The sequence below is a fragment of the Giraffa tippelskirchi genome, chromosome X, assembly GCF_054371585.1.
Source record: "Giraffa tippelskirchi isolate mGirTip1 chromosome X, T2T-mGirTip1v1.2.pri, whole genome shotgun sequence".
NCBI lineage: Eukaryota > Metazoa > Chordata > Mammalia > Artiodactyla > Giraffidae > Giraffa > Giraffa tippelskirchi.
The window spans coordinates 87,390,839-87,411,629 of NC_137289.1; the positions used below are offsets into that span (position 1 = coordinate 87,390,839).

Sequence of the window (20,791 nt, forward strand, 5' to 3'; positions counted from 1 at the left end):
CTGTGTAGTGGTAGTCTGTATAATTTTGCTGATGAAATTGTATTTATTCGCATGAAGAGGATCTCCCAGGACTTCTGGATTTGAAGCCGGCAGGGCTTAATTTCAGGAGAGCCAAGGGGTCGTGGGAAATAGACTCCACTCTTAACGGGGGCATACAAAATCTCACACGTTCCAGGACCCAGGGCTGAAGCAATAGTTTGAAAGGAGCCTGGGTCAGACCCAGCTACTTATCTTGGAGAGCCTCCCAGAGAGGCAAGAGGCAACTGGACTCACCCTGGGGACATAGACACTGGAAGCAGTCATTTTGCGGAGCTCCTTCTACCCCGTGGTCACTGGTGCTAGCAAGTGCCATTTTGGACTCCTCCCTCTAGCTTACTAGCACCAGTGCTTAGACCTGCCCATCAGCCTGTAGGCAGGAATACTAGGAGAGGCCAAGCTACTAGCCAGGCAGAGACGCAGCCCCACCCACAAGCAAGCCTGCTGTCTTAAGACTCCCTGGAGCTGGACCTGTCAATCAGAGGCCCCGACACACCACACTGGCCCTATACCAGTGAGAAGGCACTAAGCCAGGACTCCAGGGTCCTGCAGTCAGAGGCCGTGGGACCTAGTCCCTGCCCACAGCAGGTCATCACTAGCCCCAGGACCAGTTTTACCCATCAGTGGGTAGGCACCAGCCCTAGTATTCCTTGTACCCAGACCCATCCACCAATGGCCCAAAACACCAACCTCTGGACTCCTCCAGAGCCCTGAAGTCAGAGAACCCAGGAACCAGCTCCATCCACCAGCAGGCAGACAACAGCAACCGGAGTAACTCCAGCCCTGCAGCCTGCCACACCAGGAAATAGGTCACCTACCAGCAGGCCCACACCAGTCCCAAGAGCCACTGAGCCCCAGCACAGTGTACCAGCAAGTAGACACCAGGTCTGGGACACTTTGGAGCTCTCAGCCAGCAGCTCTGGAATCTGGCCCCACACTGCAGTGTGTGGAAACCCCCTGTGCGACATCCAGGATTCCACAGCCAGCAATATCAGGAACGGGCCCCACCGAAGAGTGAACTGAGACCAGCTCTGAGACCCCCAGGGCCCTGCAGTTAGAGACCCAGGAACAGAAACAGAGCTCCACCCACCAGTGAGCTGGCGCTAGCCCCAGGACACCCTGGACCCCAAACCCAGTCAACGGCAGGACAAACCAGCCTGAAGATACCTTGGCATGTCAGCCAGCTGCCCCCAGAATCAGCCACACTCACCAGCAGGACAAGACGAACTTTGGGACACCTAGGACCCCATAGCCAGCAATGTAGGTGCTAGCCCTACCTATGTCAGCTGAAGGCTATGCTTATTCATTTGATATTGATTCACAGTGGGGAGAGAAGTATGTTTTACGCTTGCAGGATTATATGCAATAGAATTTGTTGTTGTTTAGTAGCTCAGTCTTGTCCCACTCTTTGCCACCCATGGACTGCAGCACGCCAGGCTTCCCTGTCCTTCACCATCTCCCAGAGGTTGCACAAACTCATGTCCACTGCGTCAGTGATGCCATCCAAACATCTGATCCTCTGTCGTCCCCTTCTCCTCCTGCCTTCAGTCTTTCCCAGCATCAGCGTCTTTTCCAATGAGTTGGCTCTTCGCATCAGGTGGCCAAAGTATTGGAGCTTCAGCTTCAGCATCAGGGCTTCCAATGAATGAGCGGGATTGGTTTCCTTTTGGGTTGACTGGTTTGACCTCCTTGCTGTCCAAGGGACTCTCAAGAGTCTTCTCCAGCACTATACTTCAAAGGCATGAATTCTTCAGCGCTCAGCCTTTTTTCTTGTCCAGCTCTCACATCCCTACGTGATTGCTGGAAAAACCATAGCTTTGAGTACAAGGACTTTTGTAGGCAAAGTAACGTCTCCGCTTTTTAATACGCTGTCTAGGTTTGTCATTGCCTTTCTTCCAAGAAGCAAGCGTCTTTTAATTTTGTGGCTGCGGTTACCGTTCACAGTGATTTTGGAGCCCAAGAAAATAAAGTCTGTCACTGGTTCCTTTGTTTCCTCATCTATTTGCCGTGAAGTGATGGGACCGGATGCCATGATCTTCGTTTCTTGAATGTTGAGTTTTAAGCCAGTTTTTTCACTCTTCTCTTTCACCTTCATCAAGAGGCTCTTTAGTTCGTCTTCACTCTCTGCCGTAAGGGTGGTGTTGTCTGTGTATCTGAGGTTATTGCCATTTCTCCCCACACTCATTATTAGAAAACGTAAATCAAAACTATAACGAGGTATCACCTCACACAGGTCAGGATGGCCATCATCAGAATAGCTACAAACAACACACACTAGAACTGATGTGGAGAAAAGCAAACCCTCTGGCACTGTTGGTGGCAATGTAAATGATATAGCTACTCTGGAGAACAGTAAGGAGAGTCCTTGAAACAAAACCTGGGAATAAAACGACCATAAGACCCGACAATCCCACTACTGGGCATGTACCCTGACGATACCATAATGCAAAAAGACCCATGTATGCCAATGTTCACTGCAGCACTATTTGAAACAGCTAGGAAATGGAAGCCACTTAGATGTCCATGGACAGATGAATGGATAAAGAAGTGGTGGTACATATATACAGTGGAACATTACTCAGCCATAAAAAGGAACACATTTGAGTCAGTTCTATTAAGGTGGATGAACCTAGAGCCTATTATACAGAGTGAAGTAAGTCAGAAAGTGAGAAACAATTATCATATATTAACGCATATATATGGAATCTAGATAGATGGTACTGATGAACCTATTGGCAGACACAGAGAACAGACTTGCGAACACAGTGAGGGAAGGAGCCGGTGGGACGAATAGAGAGAGTAGCATTGAAACACATACCTTACCATATGTAAAACAGATAGCCATTGGGAATTTGCTGTATGATGCAGGGGACTCAAGCCTGGTGCTCTGGGGCAACCTAGATGGGTGGGGTGGGGTGGGAGCTGCGAAGGGGGTTCAAGAGGGAGGGGATATATGTATACCTATGGATGATTCAAGTTGATGTTCGTCCGAAGCCAACATAATATTTTAAAGCAATTATCCTCCATTTAAAAATAAATCAATTTAAAAAAGTTTAAAAAAAGTAGCAAGAATAAAACATCTAAAGGAGAACCAAACAGAGATGAAGAGTACAATCCGTGAAATAAAAAATATACTTCAACGGTAGGTGAGATGATACGGAGGAACAGATCAAGAAGCTGGAAGACAGGAGAGTGGAAATCACTGAAGCTGAACAGGAAAAAAGAAGGAACAAACATAGATGAGGACAGTTTCAGAGACCTCTGGGACCAGGTCAAGCATAGAAACATTTGAATTCTAGGGGTCCCAGCAGGAGAAGAAAGAGAGAAAGGGGCAGAGAGCATATGTGAAGACATATCAGCTGAACACTTTGCTAACCTGGCAAAAGAAATGGGCATCCAGGTACTGAACACAGAGAGCCCTAAACAGAAAGAAGACCACAGCAAGACACATTGTAGTTAGAATGGCAAAAAGTAAAGCTAAAGAGGGGATGTTAAAAGCAGCAAGGGAAAAGCAACAAGTTACACACAAGGGACTTTTTGGCAGAAACTCTGCAGGCCAGAAGGGAGTGGCACGACATATTTAAAACGATAAAGAGAAAAACCTCCAACCAAGAAGACACTACTGGAAAGACTGTCACTCCGATCTGAAGGAGAGATCAAAAGTTTTACAGACAGGCAAAAGCTAAAAGAGTTCAGCATCACCAAACCAGCTTTACAGGAAATGTCAAACGGACTTCTCCAAGCAAAAAAGAAAAGACACAACTAGAAACATGAAAATGATGAAAGGAGAAAGCTCACTGATAAAGGCGAATATACAGTAAAGGTAGTACATCAATGACTTACAAAGCTAGTGGGAAGGATAAAGGACTAAAGTAGTAAAAAGCATCTGTATCCGCAATGAGTAGGTACGGGAGTGTTTCTGTTGTTTAGTTGCTAAGTCATGTTCGAGTCTTTGAAGCCCCATGGACCTAGCCCGCCAGACTCCCCTGTCCATGGGATTCTCCAGGCAAGGATATTGGATTCGGTTGCCATTTCTTTCTCCAGGGGACCTTCCCGACCCACGGGTCGAACCCACGTCTCCTGCATTGGCGGGCAAATGCTTTACGGCTGAGCCACCTGGGAAGCCCCGTAGTTAAGGGATACACAGAAGAAAAAGATGGAAAATATGATGTCAGAAACAGTAAACGTGAGGAGAGGAGTAAAGATGGGGGGTAGTTAATATGCATTTAAACTTAAGAGGCCAGCAACTTAAAATAATCAGATAGAAAAAGAGACACGCACAGTGTACGGAATATAGTCAATAACTATGCACTGCCCTTGTATGGTGGCATATCATAACTAGAATTACAGTGCTGACCATTTTGAAATGTATAGAAATAATAAATCACGATGTTGTATCCCAGGAACTAACATGGTGTTGTAGGTCAATTACGCTTGCAAACAGACAAACAAGGAAACAAACAAAGATGCGGAGGAAAAGAGATCAGATTTGCACTTACCAAAGGGTAGGTGTGGGGGAGGGGAATTGGACAAATGTGGGCAAAAGGGGCAGACTTCCGGTTATTAGATAAATAAGTACGAGGGATGTAACGTACAACATGGTAAATACAATCGACACTGCCGTATGTTATATATGAAAGTTGTTAAGAGAGCAAATCCTAAGAGTTCTTCTCACAAGAAAAATTGTCTTTTTCTTTAATTTTGTATCTATATGAGAAGATGAGCGTTCACTAAACTTATTGTGATAATCATTTCATTTCATGATGTATATAAGTCAAACCATGATGCTGTACACTTTAAATTTATACAGTGCTGTATGTCAAATATATCTGAATAGAATTGGAAGAATCTAAAGAATATCCTGATGCCATGCGCGGAGACGGACAGGACATCAACTTTGCGGTATTCCTGCCAAAACATTTAACCTGAGTGGAATCAGGAAGCAGCAATGAGACAAATTCAACTGGAGAAGATTTCTAAAAACCACCTGGATTGGATCTTTAAAAATGTCACTATCATGCAAGACCAAAAAAATCTAGGGAAATGTTATAGTTTACACGACACTGAAGACACTTGACAACCAAATGCATCACGTGGCCTTTATTTGGAAGCAAACTTATTTTAGAAATCAGGTAGAAAAACCATATTGGGACGATCAGACATTTTGAGTGAGGATCATATAGTAGGTAACTGTATTGTCTCAAAATTAAATTTCCTGAGTATGATAATTGCATTAAGATTTCGAGGCAGACTAATCTTTTTCTTTAGAGATCCATACTGGAATATTGAGAGAAGATACACCACAACGTCTTAAAGGAACTCCAGTGATTCAACAAAACAGAGAGAGGGACAGACAGAGACTATGGCAAATGTGGCAAAATATTAATAGTGGGTCAGTCCAGGTGAAGGATCTTTGGGTGTTCTGTGCTGTTTTCTTGCAACTGCTATCTGTAGAAGGAATACCCTGGGGGTCCAGTGGTTAGGACTCAGTGGAAAAGACCCTGATGCTGGGAGAGAGTGAGGACAGGAGGATAAGGTGGGGTGGGGGTGGGGTACACAGGAGGAGATGGTTGGATGCCATCACCGACTCAATGGACACGAGTTTGAGCAAACTCCAGGAGATAGTGGAGGACAGGGCAGCCTGGTGTGTTGCAGTCCATGGGGTCGCAAAGAGTTGGACACGACTTAGTGACTTGAACAACAACAACAGCTACATGTAAGAGAGATATTTCCGAAAATAAAATTTGGGGGCAAAGAGGACATCATGGGCCACTTTATTCCAATCCGTTTGAAAACTTAGGAAAAGATGACCAATTTTTAGAAAAAAAAAAGAAATAACTTACCAACACTGACTCCAGAAAGAATAGCCACCCTGAGTTGCTCCAGGTAACCATAATGAAATACACCAGTAGTCAAAGCAACTTTCACAGAAATCCTCCAGGCTTCCCCCACTGAATGCTGACAAACATCCTAGGCATAAATATTTTCAATTTCACACAAAACCTTAGGAAAAATAGAAAAGGTGGGATACTCCCAAACTCATTTCCCTGAGAATGAAATAACCTTGATATTAAATCCTGTCAAGGACAGTTTGAGAAAGGAAACGAACAGGTGAATCACACACTCAGCGCATAAAAGCAAGAACCAGAAACGGAATCTTAGCAAGGTGAATCCTACAGGATATGCAAAAGGGAAATACATCATATGCCATGAGTAGGTTCATCCCGGGGCTTCCCTGGTGGCTCAGATGGTAAAGAACCTACCTGCAATGCGGGAGACCTGGGTTCGATCCCTGGGTGGGGAAGTTCCCCGGGAGGAGGGCATGGCAACCCACTCCAGTATTCTTGCCTGGAGAATCCCCATAGACAGAAGAGCCGCTGGGCTCCCCGCTCCATGGGGTCGCAAAGTGCCAGGCAGGACTGAGCGACTAAGCATAGCACAGCACACAGATTCACCCCAGGAATACAAACTTGATTTAATTTGAGGTGATATATCCTTCCAGCTCATCAGACTATGGGAGAAAACCATGTTCAGAAAAAGTAAGTAGTGCCAATATCTATTCATAATGTACTTTTAAAAACATTTCTTTTAATTTAATGTTTATTTTTAACTGGCGTGTAGTTGATTTACAATGTTGTGTTAGCTGCAGGTGTACAGCAGAGTGTTTCAGTTATACATCTACATATATCCATTTCTTTTCTGATTCTTTATCCATAAAAATTATTACACAATGTTGAGTAGAGTTCCCTGTGCTATAGAGAAGGCCCTTGTTGATTATCTATTTCACATATAGTAGGCTGTATCTGTTAATCCCGAACTTCTAATTTATCCCTCCCCTACCGCTGCCTTTCCCTTTTGGTAATCATAAGTTTTCAAAGTCTGTTTCTGTTTGGTAAATAAGTTCCTTTGTACAGTTTTTTAGGTTCCACCCCTAAGGGACACTTGTCTTTCTCTTTCTGACTTTCCTCACTCAGTGTGACAATCACCACATCCATCCATGTTGCGGCAAGTGGCATTATTTCATTCTTTGTATGGTTAAGTAATATTCCATTGTATATATGTACCACATATTCCTTATCCATTTCTCCGTCGTTGGATATTTAGGTAGCTACCGTGTCTTGGCTGTTGTAAAGAGTGCTGCAATCAACATTTGAGTGCATGCATCTTTTCAAATTATGGTTTTCTCCAGATATATGCCCAGGAGTGGGATTGCTGGATCTTACGGTAGTTCTATTTTCAGTTTTTAGGGAAACTTCATACTCTTCTCCATAGTGGTTGTACCAATTTATGTTCCCATCAACAGTGAAGGAGGATTCTCTTTTCTCCACACTTTCTCCAGCATTTACCGTTTGTACATTTATGATGATGGCCATTCTGATAGGTGTGAGGTGATACCTCATTGTAGTTCTGATTTGCATTTATCTGATAATTAATGATGTTGAGCATCTTTTCACGTGCTTTTTGGCCATCTGTATGTCTTCTTGGAGAAACACAATTTCTGCCCCTTTTTATAAAACATAATGGGCAGATTTTATATATATATACGTATGTATGTATGTATGTATGATGAGCTTCATGAAGTGCTTGTATATTGGAAGGTAATCCCCTGTCTGTCACATCATTTTCAAATATATTCTCCCATTCTGAGGGTTGTCTTTACGTCTTGTTTATAGTCCCCGCCCCACCCCCCACCCCCCCGCCACCTTTGCTGTCCAAAAGCTTTTAAGTTTAATTGCATCCCACTTGTTTATTTTCGTTTTTATTTTCATTACTCTAGGAGGTGGATGCAAAATCATATTGCTGTGATTTATGTCAAAGAGTGTTCTGCATATGTTTTCCTCTAAGAGTTACATAGTGTCTTGTGTTACATTTAGGTTTCAATCCATTTTGAATTTATTTTCGTGTATGATGTTAGAGAATGTTCTAATTTCATTCTTTTCTGTGCAGCTGTTCTCCCAGCACCACTTATTGCAGAGACTGTCTTTTCTCCTTTGTATATTCTTGCCTCCGTTGTCAGAGATTAATTGACCGTAGGCGCATGGGTTTATTTCTGGGCTTTCTATCCTGTTCCTTTGATCAATATTTCTGTTTTTGTGCCAGTACCATACTGTTTTGATGACTGTACCTTTGTAGTATAGTCTGAAGCCCAGGAGCCTGATTCCTCCAGCTCCATTTTTCTCTCTCAGGATTGCTCTGGCTATTCACAGTCCTTTGTGTCTCCATACAAACTTTGAGAATTTTTGTTCTAGTTCTGTGAAAAATACCATCGGTAATTTGATAGGGATTCAGCATCAGTAGGTTGCACTGGGTTGTATAGTCGTTCTGCCAATATTGATTCTTCCAATCCAAGTGATCTCAGAGAGGCAGCAGTGAGCTGTGGCTTTAAGTTTGCCGCTTTGAAAAATGCATTTCTCAAGGAGGCAAAATCTGTAAAAAGAGGTACAGAGTTTATTGTTAGAGACACAGCACAACAAGTAGGAGAGCACACAGAGAAACAGCTTGTTTAGTTAAGACAGAGAAGGCAATGATACACACTTGGAGAGACAGGGTGTGGGCATCTGTCCTAATGAGGAGGAGTGCAGTGAGAGGCAGTTAAGTCACTTATACAGGGCAGTCCTTTGGGGTCTTTGTTTCCGTTTGGCCAGTTATCCTGTTTCTTTTCTCACACCTGACCTGCCCTAGGACCCTCCCCAACATGCATGAGCAACTCTATCCCAAGATGCATGCCAGCCCAGAGACCTATGGGGGAGACGTTGCATCACATATTATGGGGTGGGGCCCCTTTGTTTTTGACCCCCAAGGAGCCTTTCTGCCCATGTGCAGTGTCTCTCCTGCCCTGAGAATGGGACACACGTGACCTCTTGCTCTTTTACTCAAACGGAGAGTAGCCCCTCTGTCTCTGCCAGAGCTGTTATCTTAAAGTGTCCTCAGGAGACAAAGCCTGACTATTTACCCTGTATCTCTTATTCTTTCTCTTTCAAAGGGCAAGCCGGAGGTTGATTGTAAACACCTGGTCTCAAGCCCACTTGCCTCCTTCCTTGGGAAATGGAAAGCAGAGGCTAGTTGCAAATGCTTGGCCTCACAAGAATATGATCTTTCTTTCCATCTGTTTATGTCATCTTCAACATCTCTCATTAGGGTGTTCCAGATGAGGATCTTTATCCCTTCCCTACCTCTGCCTTTCCCTTTTGGTAATCATAAGTTTTCAAAGTCTGTTTCCGTTTTGTTAATAAGTTCATTTGTACAGTTGTTTAGGTTCCACGTGTAAGGGACATTTGTCTTTCTCTTTCTGACTTTCTTCACTCAGTATGGCAATCACTACGTCCATCCATGTTGCTGCAAGTGGCATTATTTCATTCTTTTTATGGTTAAGTAATATTCCGCTGTATATAGGTACCACATATTCTTTATCCATTCCTCTGTCGATGGATATTTAGGTAGGTATTCTTGCCTGGAGAAACCCATAAAAGAGGAGCCTGTTGGGTTACAGTCCATGGGGACGCCAAGACTCACACACGACTGAGCAACTAACACTTTCACTTTCACTTACTAGCATATGAAATGAGCACAGTTGTATGGTAGTTTGAACGTTCTTTGGCATTACCCTTCTTTGGGATTGGACCCCATGAACAGGATAGCAATGTAACAGATTTCTATATAATAATTTTGTACTCTTCAACTTTACTGAATTGATTTATGAATTCTGGAAGATTTCAGGTGGCATCCTTAGGATTTCCAATGTATAGTAACATGTCACATGCAAACAGTGACAGTTTTCATTTTCCTTTTCCATTTTGGACTCCCTTTGTTTCTTTTTCTTCTCTGATTGCGATCTCATACTGTACTTTCTACAGTTTATTAAATAATATGGGTTTACTGAAATTAATTTACATAAAAACCTAAGTGCCTACAAACATTCGATTATGGAAACACCACTACAATCAACATAAAAAGCATTTTCATCAGCTACAAAATTGTTTCATTCTCTTTGGTAGTTTAACCCCTAATCTCAAGCCCGAGACCCTGGCAATCCCCAGTCTGTTTTCTGTGTCTATAGTTTGGCCTCCTCAAGAATGTGAAGTAAATGGAATCGGGCAGTATGTAGATTTATCCATTTGGATTCCTCAGAGAAAAGAACATATCGGTGACTTCTGGACGTGCAATGTACATTTATGTCACCTGAGTATAGTTACATGGGTTGATTGGTTCATGATTATTTGTGATACTGAGGGCTCACACGCTCCACAACGTGTATATGTATGGTCTGTTTAATTCAATGTAATTAATCTTTTATGTTTGGAAGGGTTATTTTAATAAAAAGCAATAGTAAATCCTTTTCAAAAAGTGAATCATCCTGGTAAAAGTCAGGCTGGCAGATACCTCAAGAGTACTAGGGAGGAAGAAGTGATTGGCTTGGAACAAAAGGGGGGTTCGAAACTACAGGCCTGTTCTCCATCTGCATCTGAGCAGTACTTACCAGGCCTTCAAGATCGCACGAGCACAAGGGCATCAAGCACACCACAGTCATTCAAACACTGGGACACTCCAGGGACTGGGATAGTTACCCAGGGACAGTCAAGGTGGAAAATCTGGCAGCCCCAGTGTGCCCGGCCGAACCTGGCCAATGCAGGTGAAACTTACCCCACGTTAAGTCAGCTGAGTAGCAGCCTTCATTGCATCTGCAAGCACAACCCACTGTTATCACGCAAAGGAAAATACAAGCCAACTGCAGGGATTAGGACTTGGACATCTTTGGGCAAGTTTACTGTGCTCACCACCCCAGGCTCCCTCTTCAGGACTCACCTCCTCTACCTTCTTTGTTTGTGCCAATCTCCCTCAAGAGTCCAGAGAGAGAGGTAGGCCTGGGGCTGGGGCTGGGGCTGGGGCTGGTGGGGTGGGGGTGTAATGGGGAGGGAGCCTCTTCCCAGGTGTTGGACAGGCAGGATGGGGCCTAGGGCTCTCCAAAGCAGCTGTCACTGTCTCCCAGGCTGGAGAAGGGGCATGAGGGGGAAAGGCAACAGGGGTGCACCGAATGAGGCTGGGCTTCGGCCTTCCTCCTACCCTCTGGGGCGCAGATGTATTTCTTTAACCTATGCCTCAGATTTCCCGCTGGAAGTGGAAGGCTTGGGGCTGAGCCAAGGCCTGTGATGTATATGTTTCCAGCAACATTATAGTGAGGTAGTTGGTCTGAACTGTGTGCCCAGAGGAGGGAAGGGAGCCTGGTGAAAAGTGAGCGAGGGGTTGTGTTCACGCCCTCGCACCTCCACTTCCATGAGCTTCTCCAACTTCCTCACCCTGGTGACCACAGTCCCGTGCCCCACTCTGCCCAAGGGTGGTGCTGAAGCTGGTGCTTGACTTCTCCCCAGGCACAACTTACCTACGTGTCTCGGTGGGCAGAAACCTCAGCGGGAAGGTCTCTGCCAAATCTACTCACTCGGACAACAGCGAGATGTGCTACACCACCAGGCAATAACCACCGGATCAGCTGTAAACTAAGTGATCAGGCCCTCCTGCTCCAGGGAGGGGTCTGAGTGGAAGGAGTAAGTCCCACGCATGTTCTTTGCTGACCCTTGAGGTCTGTGACTGGCCCAACCCTCGTGCTCTGTCCACCTGACCTCATGCCATGAGCCCCGGAAGGAAGTCAAGGTCAAAATGTGGGGGAAGGGCGGGCCCGAGGGCTCCCCATTGCTCAGGTGCAGTCACCCCTAACTCCCCACAAGTAATCCAGGTGGGGGGGGATCTCCTGTTTCTAAGATGGGCAGCCACGTCCCAGGTAGTCTCCGGAGCCACCCTTCCCATTTTCACTCATCCACACCCTCAGCAGTTGGCAGACATCACAGAATCGCAAGGTAGGATCCAGTGCCTCCTCCATCGACTCCAACATTTTGGGATGTCCTGTCCTGAGGTTTGGTGAACTGCATCCTCCCCCTTCTATGTTTTGGGAACGTGACAACACCCCTTGAATAAAGGAGATCCGACCCTTGCTTCGGCTCACTCAGTGCCTTACAGAATCTGGACCAGGCTCTATTTCCATTACTCCCCGAATCACACCTTTCTGCCTCAAGGGGCATTATCCCTGATGACTTTAATTCACCCAGAGAGATGCCCAGGCACCAACTTTGAATGTGCTACCTACCATCATACCCTCTTTTGTGAAATAAAACCGTGGTCTTTCAGGAAGGGAGTCAGGCAGAACCTACCCTCATTTCACTCCAATACAAATGTGTCCCTCTGAGTCTCAGGCTGGCACAGCCCTGGGGTCTTGGCTGAGAGAAGGAAGTCCTCCCCAAACTTCAGGGCGGGAGGGAGGGACGGGAATTGAACATGGATTTCAGACTCAGTCTTGTGTGCCCTAACAAGTAGTCTGGGAGACTGAGCTGGGACACTCCGGGAAGTATCATTTGCAGGAAAATCTATGTCATGGGGCTGGTGGAACGGTATTTGATGGAGACCCTGTAAGAACACAGACTTACCAACCATACTTGTCATAGAGCCTGATGGGCCCGTTTCCACTCAAGGGCAGAGAGACATCCAGGCTGCAGGAGTGTAGGCTGGTCAGTTGGTTAGGGCAGGGAGGATATGAAAGCTCCAAGGACCGGACCATCCATCTCTAGCTGTCAGGGTGCACTCTGCCCCAGACTGGCACCAGACGCCTCTCCTGACCTCCAGCTCAGCAACTAACCTGAGCTTTTCTCCTGTGTTCCCCTGTGTTCCCCTGAGCTTCGATCCTGCTCCCCAGTTCAGCGGGTCCAAGATTCATCCTCATGCCCTTTACTGAACCCAAGGAAGGGGAAGCCAAAGTTTTGGTGCCTGAGTCTCAGGGGTGAGTGCTGAAGAGAGCGGGGAGAGTACGCAGGTTCCTGCTTGCAAGGTGGCTCCGGGGGTGGGGTGGGGTAGGGACTCCACTGAGAGGGTAGGGCAGGGGAAGGGGGAAGATGAGCAAACCTGTGCCTGTTACCACCTGCTTAAGTAAACATGCAGGCAAGGTCATCGATGGCAAGCCAGGGGAGAGATCGAGGGTGCTCTGACAGGAAAGCAGAGTGGTCGGGGTAAGTAGGACAATGAGTGCAGTGAGGGAAGGGTGAAAGACTGGAGCTCTGTAAGGGGGTCATGACTTCCTTCTGACAGGGAGGCAGAATGGCAGCAATGAATGGAAACTCCTAAACCCCAGAGGAGGGTGTTTAGAGAACTAGAAGAGGGCCTTCAGGGAAAAGGAGGGACGTGCCAAGGTGGCCAGACAGAGCCCACACAGAACACACACTAGGGGCGCTCCGCTGGCCTGACGGCCTGGATGGTAGCACAGGCTGACCCAGAGTGCCCCCCACAGGATGCCAGAGGTACTGTTGTGGAACAGGCTCTGATACGGAGTGGCTCCCCACCAGACCTTGCCCCATTCCCCCAACCCCTACCCCCCAGAGAGAGGACAGAACACAGAATATGAGAAGCCTTTTAATCAAAAACTGCTGTGAAACTGGGGCAGACAGGGGGCAAAACAAGGGGCAGAGGATGCCCTGGTGGAGGCAGAACAGGAGGCAACAAGCTTGGCCACAGCTCGCCGGCCCCGGAGGTAACAACTGCTCCTCTTGCCGGAAGATACTGGGCTCAACCTGTGAAACAGCAGAGTCAGGGAAGAGCCTCAAGCCAGGGCCAGCCCACGGCCCTGCTCAGCAGCCAGGACTGTGGGAAGGGGTGTGGGGTGTGTAACACTCATTTCAAAGGATCCGGAACTTGTCAACCTGGTACTGCATGGAGGCTGCAACAGGGAGAGGCATAAACAGGTGCTCTAGACAGACGGACATAGAAGCCTGTCCCCCTGTCCCCGTGGGGAACCACCTAGCCCTGCAACCTGAAACCCACATACCCCCAGCCCCGATGCAAAGAGCTCTGGGCCTCGTCACTCCCCACTACCGGAATTAAATGTGGAGCCATTTCCTAAAAGGAAACAAAATGTGCCAGCAGCTCTCAAGGTCGGGGCCACGCCCAGACCATTCAAAAATTGTCTCACAAAGAATCCAACAAGAACCTCCGAGGCCACACCAGATCAACAAGGCATCTCTACAAGTCCTATCAGAAGGAGCTCTCTAGGACTCGCCTGGCTGGCAGAGTGTGCACGCAGTCCACACAGCACTTTGCTCCTTGTCCACACGCCCAGCTGAACATGCACCGCCCGCTCCAGGGTCAGGCGTGATAGGTTCTCCTCCCCACAGGAATGCTGGTCCCTACGAGGCCTCCTGCACCGGCAGCCCACCCACCCCAAGGGCCCACCCCACTTCTGCACTAAGAACCCACTGCTCTCTGTCCCTGGTTCCTCATACCAAGTTGCTCCTTAAGGTCGTCTATTTCTCTCTGTAGCACCAGACACTAGGCCAGCAGACACAGCAGGAAGAGAAATGGTTAGTATACACCCGCCTCCCCTCTCCTCCTCCTCTCCTCTCCCCCCGGGCCCTCCATCCCAAAGCCAGGTGTCTAGACTGGCAAGGGAAAGACTTTCCTCAGAGGAAAGGAGGTGGGCTCCCTCCCTGGGGTGTGGGATGGTGACGGGGTGGGGGGCGGGGGGGGTGCCCACACATGTCAGTTGAACTTGGACCCAGATCCCACCATGGGGTTTGGGTGTGCATTTCCAGGAGCCAGAAGAAGCATTACCCGAGGACAGCCCTGCCTTGCAGGTGGCTGCTGCCGCCTTTTCGGTCTTGGGGGATGGTCAGTTGGTTCGTGGTCACCTGACAGGGAAAGGACACACAATCCAGCTTCCCAGGCTCCCAGTGAGGTGGAAAGGGCCAAGCAGGGTCTAACGTGAGGTGAGGTAGTACCACCCTCTGCTAGCATCAAGCCTCCCCGGCTCTGCCCGGCAGGCAGCCCAAACCTTCTCTCTGGGCCTGCCCCTCCTATTCCTCAGGGGCAGCCATTTTACCACCATGGTCCCGAAAGACTGTGGTTCTGGGTTCGAGCCTCCCAGAGCGGCAGCCACGGCCAGCACCTGGGAGAGCAATGTGGGCGAACAGCACTTCACAGAAAATGCTATTAGCCTGCAGGTCTACGCCCAGAGTAGCTGTTGGGGCACTGCCACCGATCACCCCTGCCAAACAAATCCCACACAGAAGGTGATGGGGCCAGGGCTAGCCCTGCTGACACCTGTTTCCCATGGAAGAGGCAGCCTGAGAGCAAGGCTGAGGCCCCAGAAAAGAGAGAGAGACAGACAGAGGTTTCTGCCCTCACCCCTGGTTCCCTGCCCCCATATCAAAACCCAGGGCACTCACCTGAGGGGCCAGGCCCTCTGGGCATGACTTCTCCCTTGTTCATGGCCACGGGCTCTGAGTTTCCTGAATCCTGCCCGCCTCTGATGTTGACGTTGGTGCTGCTGGGTCCTCCTTGACGCACCCGTGGACAAGACGCCGGTGCCCTGTCAGTGGTCAGCTAAGAACAAAGATTTCTCACTGACCTGGAGTAAGGATGTGTGTGTGTGCGTGCACCTGTGCGTACCAGTGCATTTATATGTCTATGTCTGTGTGTGTGAGACCTCGTGTGATTCAAGACCGAGCTGAGGCAGGGAACTGGAAAGGAAACTGAAAGGCTGATCTCTTCAGCACATTCCCTCTAAGTCAGCCCCAGGCCAGCAGGCAGAGCTGAGCTGGGGACAACAGTGTGGCACTGAGAAAGCCTGGGGCCCCTGCAAGGAAGGTTTGGGGATCAGCTAGGAAGTAGGATTCAGGAAAGTGATGTGTCTAAACACCGAAGCTCTGTGAAGCTTTTAAGGGGCCCCTCAAATCAATTCAGCTACCAGCTCTCCCTTCCACTCCAGCCCCAGCCTGGCTGGAAACAGGCCAAGGGTGGAGAACCCAGCCCAGCACACCCAAAGTGCTACCTTAACGTCTGTCCCTAGTAAAAGACCCCAATCTGGCATCCTAATGACCCAGTGACCGAGGGCCACCCAATGACCACCCCTGAGGGATGGACAGAGGGAGCACGGGTGAAGACCTGTGTCCTGGGGAGGATGGCAGGGGGAAGAGGGGGGAGCGAGGAGGGGCCTGGCCTACTCACTCGGCCCTTTGGGAATGGGTCTCTATTTGGGTCGTTGTCTTCTCCGGACACCGCCATCGTTGCCACCAACTCCCGTGCCCGCCTAGCCATGGATTTCTTCCGAGCGCCGGTTTGCTTGGATTCTTTGGCTCCCAAAGGGACCAAGGCATACTTCTTGGACCTCTCAAGCAGCGGGATGCCGGAGACTGGGGGGAAGGTGACCGGATCCAGGGGAGTGGCCGAGATTCCCTGCTCCCAGGAAGGGAAGGTTCTCCCCGGGGCAGGTTTGGAGACGCCCCTGAGGGATTTCTTCTCCTGGACCCCCTTCCTCCTAGGATTGGGCCGCGGTAGGCTGCCAGTAGTGGCAGCTGCAGTAGCTGATGCTACTGCCACTCTCGGGTACCTGGGCAGGCTGCCCCCCTTCTCCTTGAGCATGCTCTGCAATTTCTTAGAGGGAGAGATGTCCCCCTGCTCTGCATCGCCCTGCCTGACCTGCCTTTCCACAACCGAGATTAATCCTCGCAGAGCCGAGGACTGGCAAGTGCCTGGCACGTTAAGGAGATTCTCCCTGCCTTGGACTTTTGAGTGTTTGGGTGTGTCCCCGGGGCCCTTGGGGCTGTTGAGCTTGGCCTGTCCTCCGTCTTTGCCATAAATGCTCACCCTCATCAGCTCTATCTCACTGAACTCATCAGAGGACTCGGAGTCGGACAGCAGCCCGGCTGGGCTTTCTGAGGGGGGCCGCTGGCGATCCACAGCCACCTTCAACCTACTCTTACTGCCTCTCTTAGGGTTTCCCCCAGCCCGGCCCGCCTCGAGCCTGCCAACCTCGAGAGGGCTGGCCTCAGCCTGTGCCTCTTCCCCAACCCTCTGGGCGGCCACGCCTCGACTGCCGGGTCGCTCCTCGAGGGCCCACAAGGGAGACCCTTCGCCGACCACGTAGCTCTCCGGAGACAGGCATCTGCGGATGCCCAGCAAGTCCAGGTTGGCCAGCTGCTGCAGGATGGCCGCCACTGACTCGTCAGCCAGCTGCAGGACGTCCCCCTGGTCGTTGGCCGGGGAACCAGGCCGGCCTTCGCGGCCACACAGCACCTGCCCTCCCGCTTCCGTTACCTCCCGCTCTGACTCAAAGCACTCAGGATCTAGGAAGCCATCCCCACCCTCACCCTCGCCGTTTCGCGCTGCCCCCGGCTCAGGGCCGGGGCTGGGTCCCTGCAGAGCTGTGGAGCGGACCTCAAGGCCGCTTGTGTGCTCCCCGCACTCTGAGCTGAAACCCACTCCCCTAACAGCCGCCTCATCATCTGAGGAGCTCATGTGGCGACCTGGGTGGCCGCGGACCTGGGGCGGCGACGATTTATCAACCAGGTCGAGGGGGCGGCGGCGGTAACGGTCAGGGCATGCGAGGCGGGCGGCGTCTGGAGCGCGCCATAAAGCAGCACGCGCAGGCGATCGCAGCAAATCTCGCGAAGCTTTCAGCATGCCAGCGCTGCGCCTCCTCATTGGTCCGGTTCCTGCCAACCAGCACGCGCCTTCTTTGCCCGCCCCCTCGAGGTGTAACCAATGGGGTCGAGGGCCTCCTGTGGTTTGCTGCCAAGCCCAAAGGCCATCGCGGCAGATGGCGAGTTGGTGGCTGAAAGTGATGCTGCGTGTATACCTCTGTCAAGCCTCTCGTCCCACCTCCTCCTGTCCCACCTCCCCTTTCCGGTTAGAGTCACAGCCCTGAGCCCTGACTGTGTACAAAGTGTGTGGAGCAGGAGGCAGGAAGGTACTGAGGGCGCTGGTCTCCTGGGAGGTGAGGATGAAACGTCAGGATGGAGGCGCTGGGCGCCTAGCACGTGCTGAAAGCATTTGCCAGCCTCCCTTCCACCACAAGTCTTATGACCCAATGGGAGAATGGGCAGAGGAATCCCGCGCTCAGTGATGAGTGGTCGGCGTACTTCTCCCTAAGTGGCCAGAGGACAAAGGGATTGTCGTTTTCTTCTGTAACATCTCTGCCTCAACTGCTCCATCAAACGTTCTTGGCAGGCAGATTTGGGGGACAGTCTGGGGTTGACCTCACTCCCCCAGCTCTTTCCCCACTCTGAGGCAATTCAAAGAAGAGAGAGTCTCACTGTCCAGTCCCCCCTTCAAAGATGCTCACCACCGCTGACCCTGGAGATGTAAACTAAAACCACGAATCGGGCTTCCCGCACTAGGACGACAAGCTTCCAAGTGCTTAACCATTCCGAGAGTGGGTGAGTTGAGGAGCAAACCTCTGTGGCGGTGGTGCAAGAAATCCATTTGGGAGGTAATTTGGCTGAATCTATGAAAAGCAACTTATAGAGCAGGGACCCTGTGCCCGGCACTCTTCTAAGTGCTGTACATAAATAGTAATGCTTCCTTGTGACCCTCCTAGGACTATAGTACTAATGATTACCAGCCTCTTACAGGTGAGGAAACAGGTACTGAGAGGTTCAGCCACTGGCCCAAGGTCATTTGGCCCATGGGGATCAGTGGTAGAATTGAAACCAAGCAATCTGACTTCAGAGTCCTTGCTTTGATCCAAAGATCTTCAACCTTAAAAAAAAAAAAAGAGAGGAAAGCCATTTTTTTCCTCTATCAGGAAGTCCACGGCCTGGCTCACCTTCTAAAAGTGAGGGTTTATTTCTAAGATCTCTAGTTTACTCCACCGATCTATTTGTTAATATGGCAGTAACATACAGTTTTCATTACTGTAGCTTTGTAAAGTTTTGAAATCAGGAAGTGTGAGTTCTCTACTTTTTCTTTTTCCAAATTGTTTTCCCTATTTAGGATCTCTTTTTAGATTCTATTTAAATTTTAGGACGAGTTTTTCTATTTCTGTAAAACATGCTATTGGGATTTTGATAGGGTTTGCATTGGATCTGTAGATCACTCTGGGTAGTGTGTTACAAGAACAGATTCAGTGGAGTGTGTGTGTGTGTGTGTGTGTGTGTGTGTGTGTGTGTGTGTGTGTGTGTGTAAAAGAATTGACTCATTTGACTGTAGAGGCTGGTAAGTCCCAAGATCTAGAGGGTGAGTTGGCTAGCTGGAGACCCAGAAGAGCCAGTGGTCTAGCTCTAGCCCAGGTTAGAAGGCCTAAGAACCAAACCAGTAGAGCTGATATTTCAGTTTGAGTCCAAAGGCAGGAAAAGAAGCTGGTGTCCCAGGTCCAAAGGCTTTCACGCAGGAGGAATTCTCTTACATGAGGAAAGGCTGCCTTTTCGTTTTATTCAGACTATCAACTGATTAGGTAAAGCCCACCCACATTATCAGGAGGAAATCTGTTTTATCCAGTTGACTGATTTAAATGTTAATCTCATGAAAAAGCACCCTACACAAACACCCAGAATAATGTTTGATTAATACCTACGCACTCTGTGGACCAGTCAAGCTGACACATAAAATTAACCACCTCAGATAGTATGGACTTCCTAACAATATTTATAATCCGGTCTGTGCAGACAGATGCCTTTCCATTTATTTGTGTCTTTCTTAGTTTCTTTCAGCAATGTTTTGTAGTTTGCTGTGTACACGTCTTTTGACTCCTTGCTTGAGTTTATTCCTCAGTATTTTATTCTTTTTTTGCTGCTAATGTCAATGGAATTGTTTTCTTAATTTCCTTTTCAAATTGTTCTTTGTTAGTGTATAGTAATGCAACTGAATTTTCGTTTTGGATTTTGTGTCCTACAACTTTTTTGAATTTGTTTATTAGTTCTACCAGTTGTGTGCATGTGTGTGTGTATGGGTGTGTGTTATCTTTTGAGTTTTGCATGTAAAAAAAGCATGCTATCTTCAACAGAGATAATTTTACTTCTTTCTGACTTGGATGCCTTTTATTTCTTTTGCTTTCCTAACAGCTCTGGCTATGACTTCCAGTTGTTGAATACTAACATAATGGTGAGAGCGGGCTTCCTTGCCTTGTTCCTTACCTTAGAAGAAGCGATTTCAGACTTTCACCACTGAGTATGATGTTAGTTGTGGCCTTTATTATGTCGAGGTAATTTCTTTCAACTCCTAGTTCTTTGACTGTGTTTTCTCATGAAGGAGTGTTGAATTTTTTGTGCATCTATAGAGAAGATCGTGTGATTTTTGTCCTTCATTTAGTTAATGTGTTTTATTGCATTGATTGATTTTTGTATGTTAAGCTATCCTTGCACCAAGGGATAAATCCCTTTTGACCGTGGCACATAGTCCTTCTAATGTGCTGTTGAATTGCTTTGCTAGTATTTTGTCGAGGATTTTTGCATCTGCATTCGTCCGGGAATGTGGCCTCTAGTATTCTTTTCTTTTGGTGCCTTTGATATCAGGATAACGCTGGCCTCATAAAATGAGTTTGGAAGTGTTCCCTCTTCTTCGATTTTTTGGAAGCATTTGAGAAAGATTGGCATTAATTCTTTAAATGTTTGGTGGAATTCTCCAGTGAAGATATCAGATCCTGATTTTGTGTGTGTGTGTGTTGGGGGGTTGTCATTACCGATTCAATCTCATTATTGGTCTATTGTGTTTTCTGTTTCTCCTTGATTCAGTTCTGGTAGATTGTGTGTTCCTAGGAATTTATCCATTTCTTCTAGGTTGTCCAATTTATTGCCACAATTGGTCATGATATTCTTGTAAAATCCTGTTTATTATTGTCACGTTGGTTGTAATATCCCCTCTTTTATTTATGATTTCAGTTACTTTAGTCTTTTCCTCTTAGTTAATCCAGCTAAGGACTTAAAAACAATTCTCTGTGTATAAAGAG

At 48.2% G+C, this 20,791-nt stretch overlaps 1 protein-coding gene across 3 annotated transcripts; it reads right to left on the bottom strand.

Annotated features, from left to right (window-relative positions):
* Window positions 1–13,474: 13,474 nt before the first annotated feature.
* On the bottom strand, window positions 13,475–17,518 carry LOC145535909 (uncharacterized protein CXorf49 homolog). 3 transcript variants are annotated; one of them, XM_081564252.1, is made up of 6 exons: window positions 16,075–17,465; window positions 15,294–15,450; window positions 14,680–14,756; window positions 14,352–14,397; window positions 13,744–13,789; window positions 13,475–13,643 (listed from the first exon to the last, which is right to left on the bottom strand). In XM_081564252.1, the coding sequence occupies exons 1-5, from the start codon at window positions 17,362–17,364 to the stop codon at window positions 13,749–13,751; spliced, it is 1,611 nt and encodes a 536-aa protein (XP_081420378.1). In that variant the 5' UTR covers window positions 17,365–17,465; the 3' UTR covers window positions 13,475–13,643; window positions 13,744–13,748. The 3 variants fall into 3 exon arrangements, with proteins under 3 accessions (XP_081420378.1, XP_081420376.1, XP_081420377.1); XM_081564250.1 differs by lacking the exon at window positions 13,744–13,789 and having other exon boundaries at window positions 16,075–17,518; XM_081564251.1 differs by lacking the exons at window positions 13,744–13,789; window positions 14,352–14,397; window positions 14,680–14,756 and having other exon boundaries at window positions 16,075–17,518.
* Between the last annotated feature and the right edge of the window lie 3,273 nt (window positions 17,519–20,791).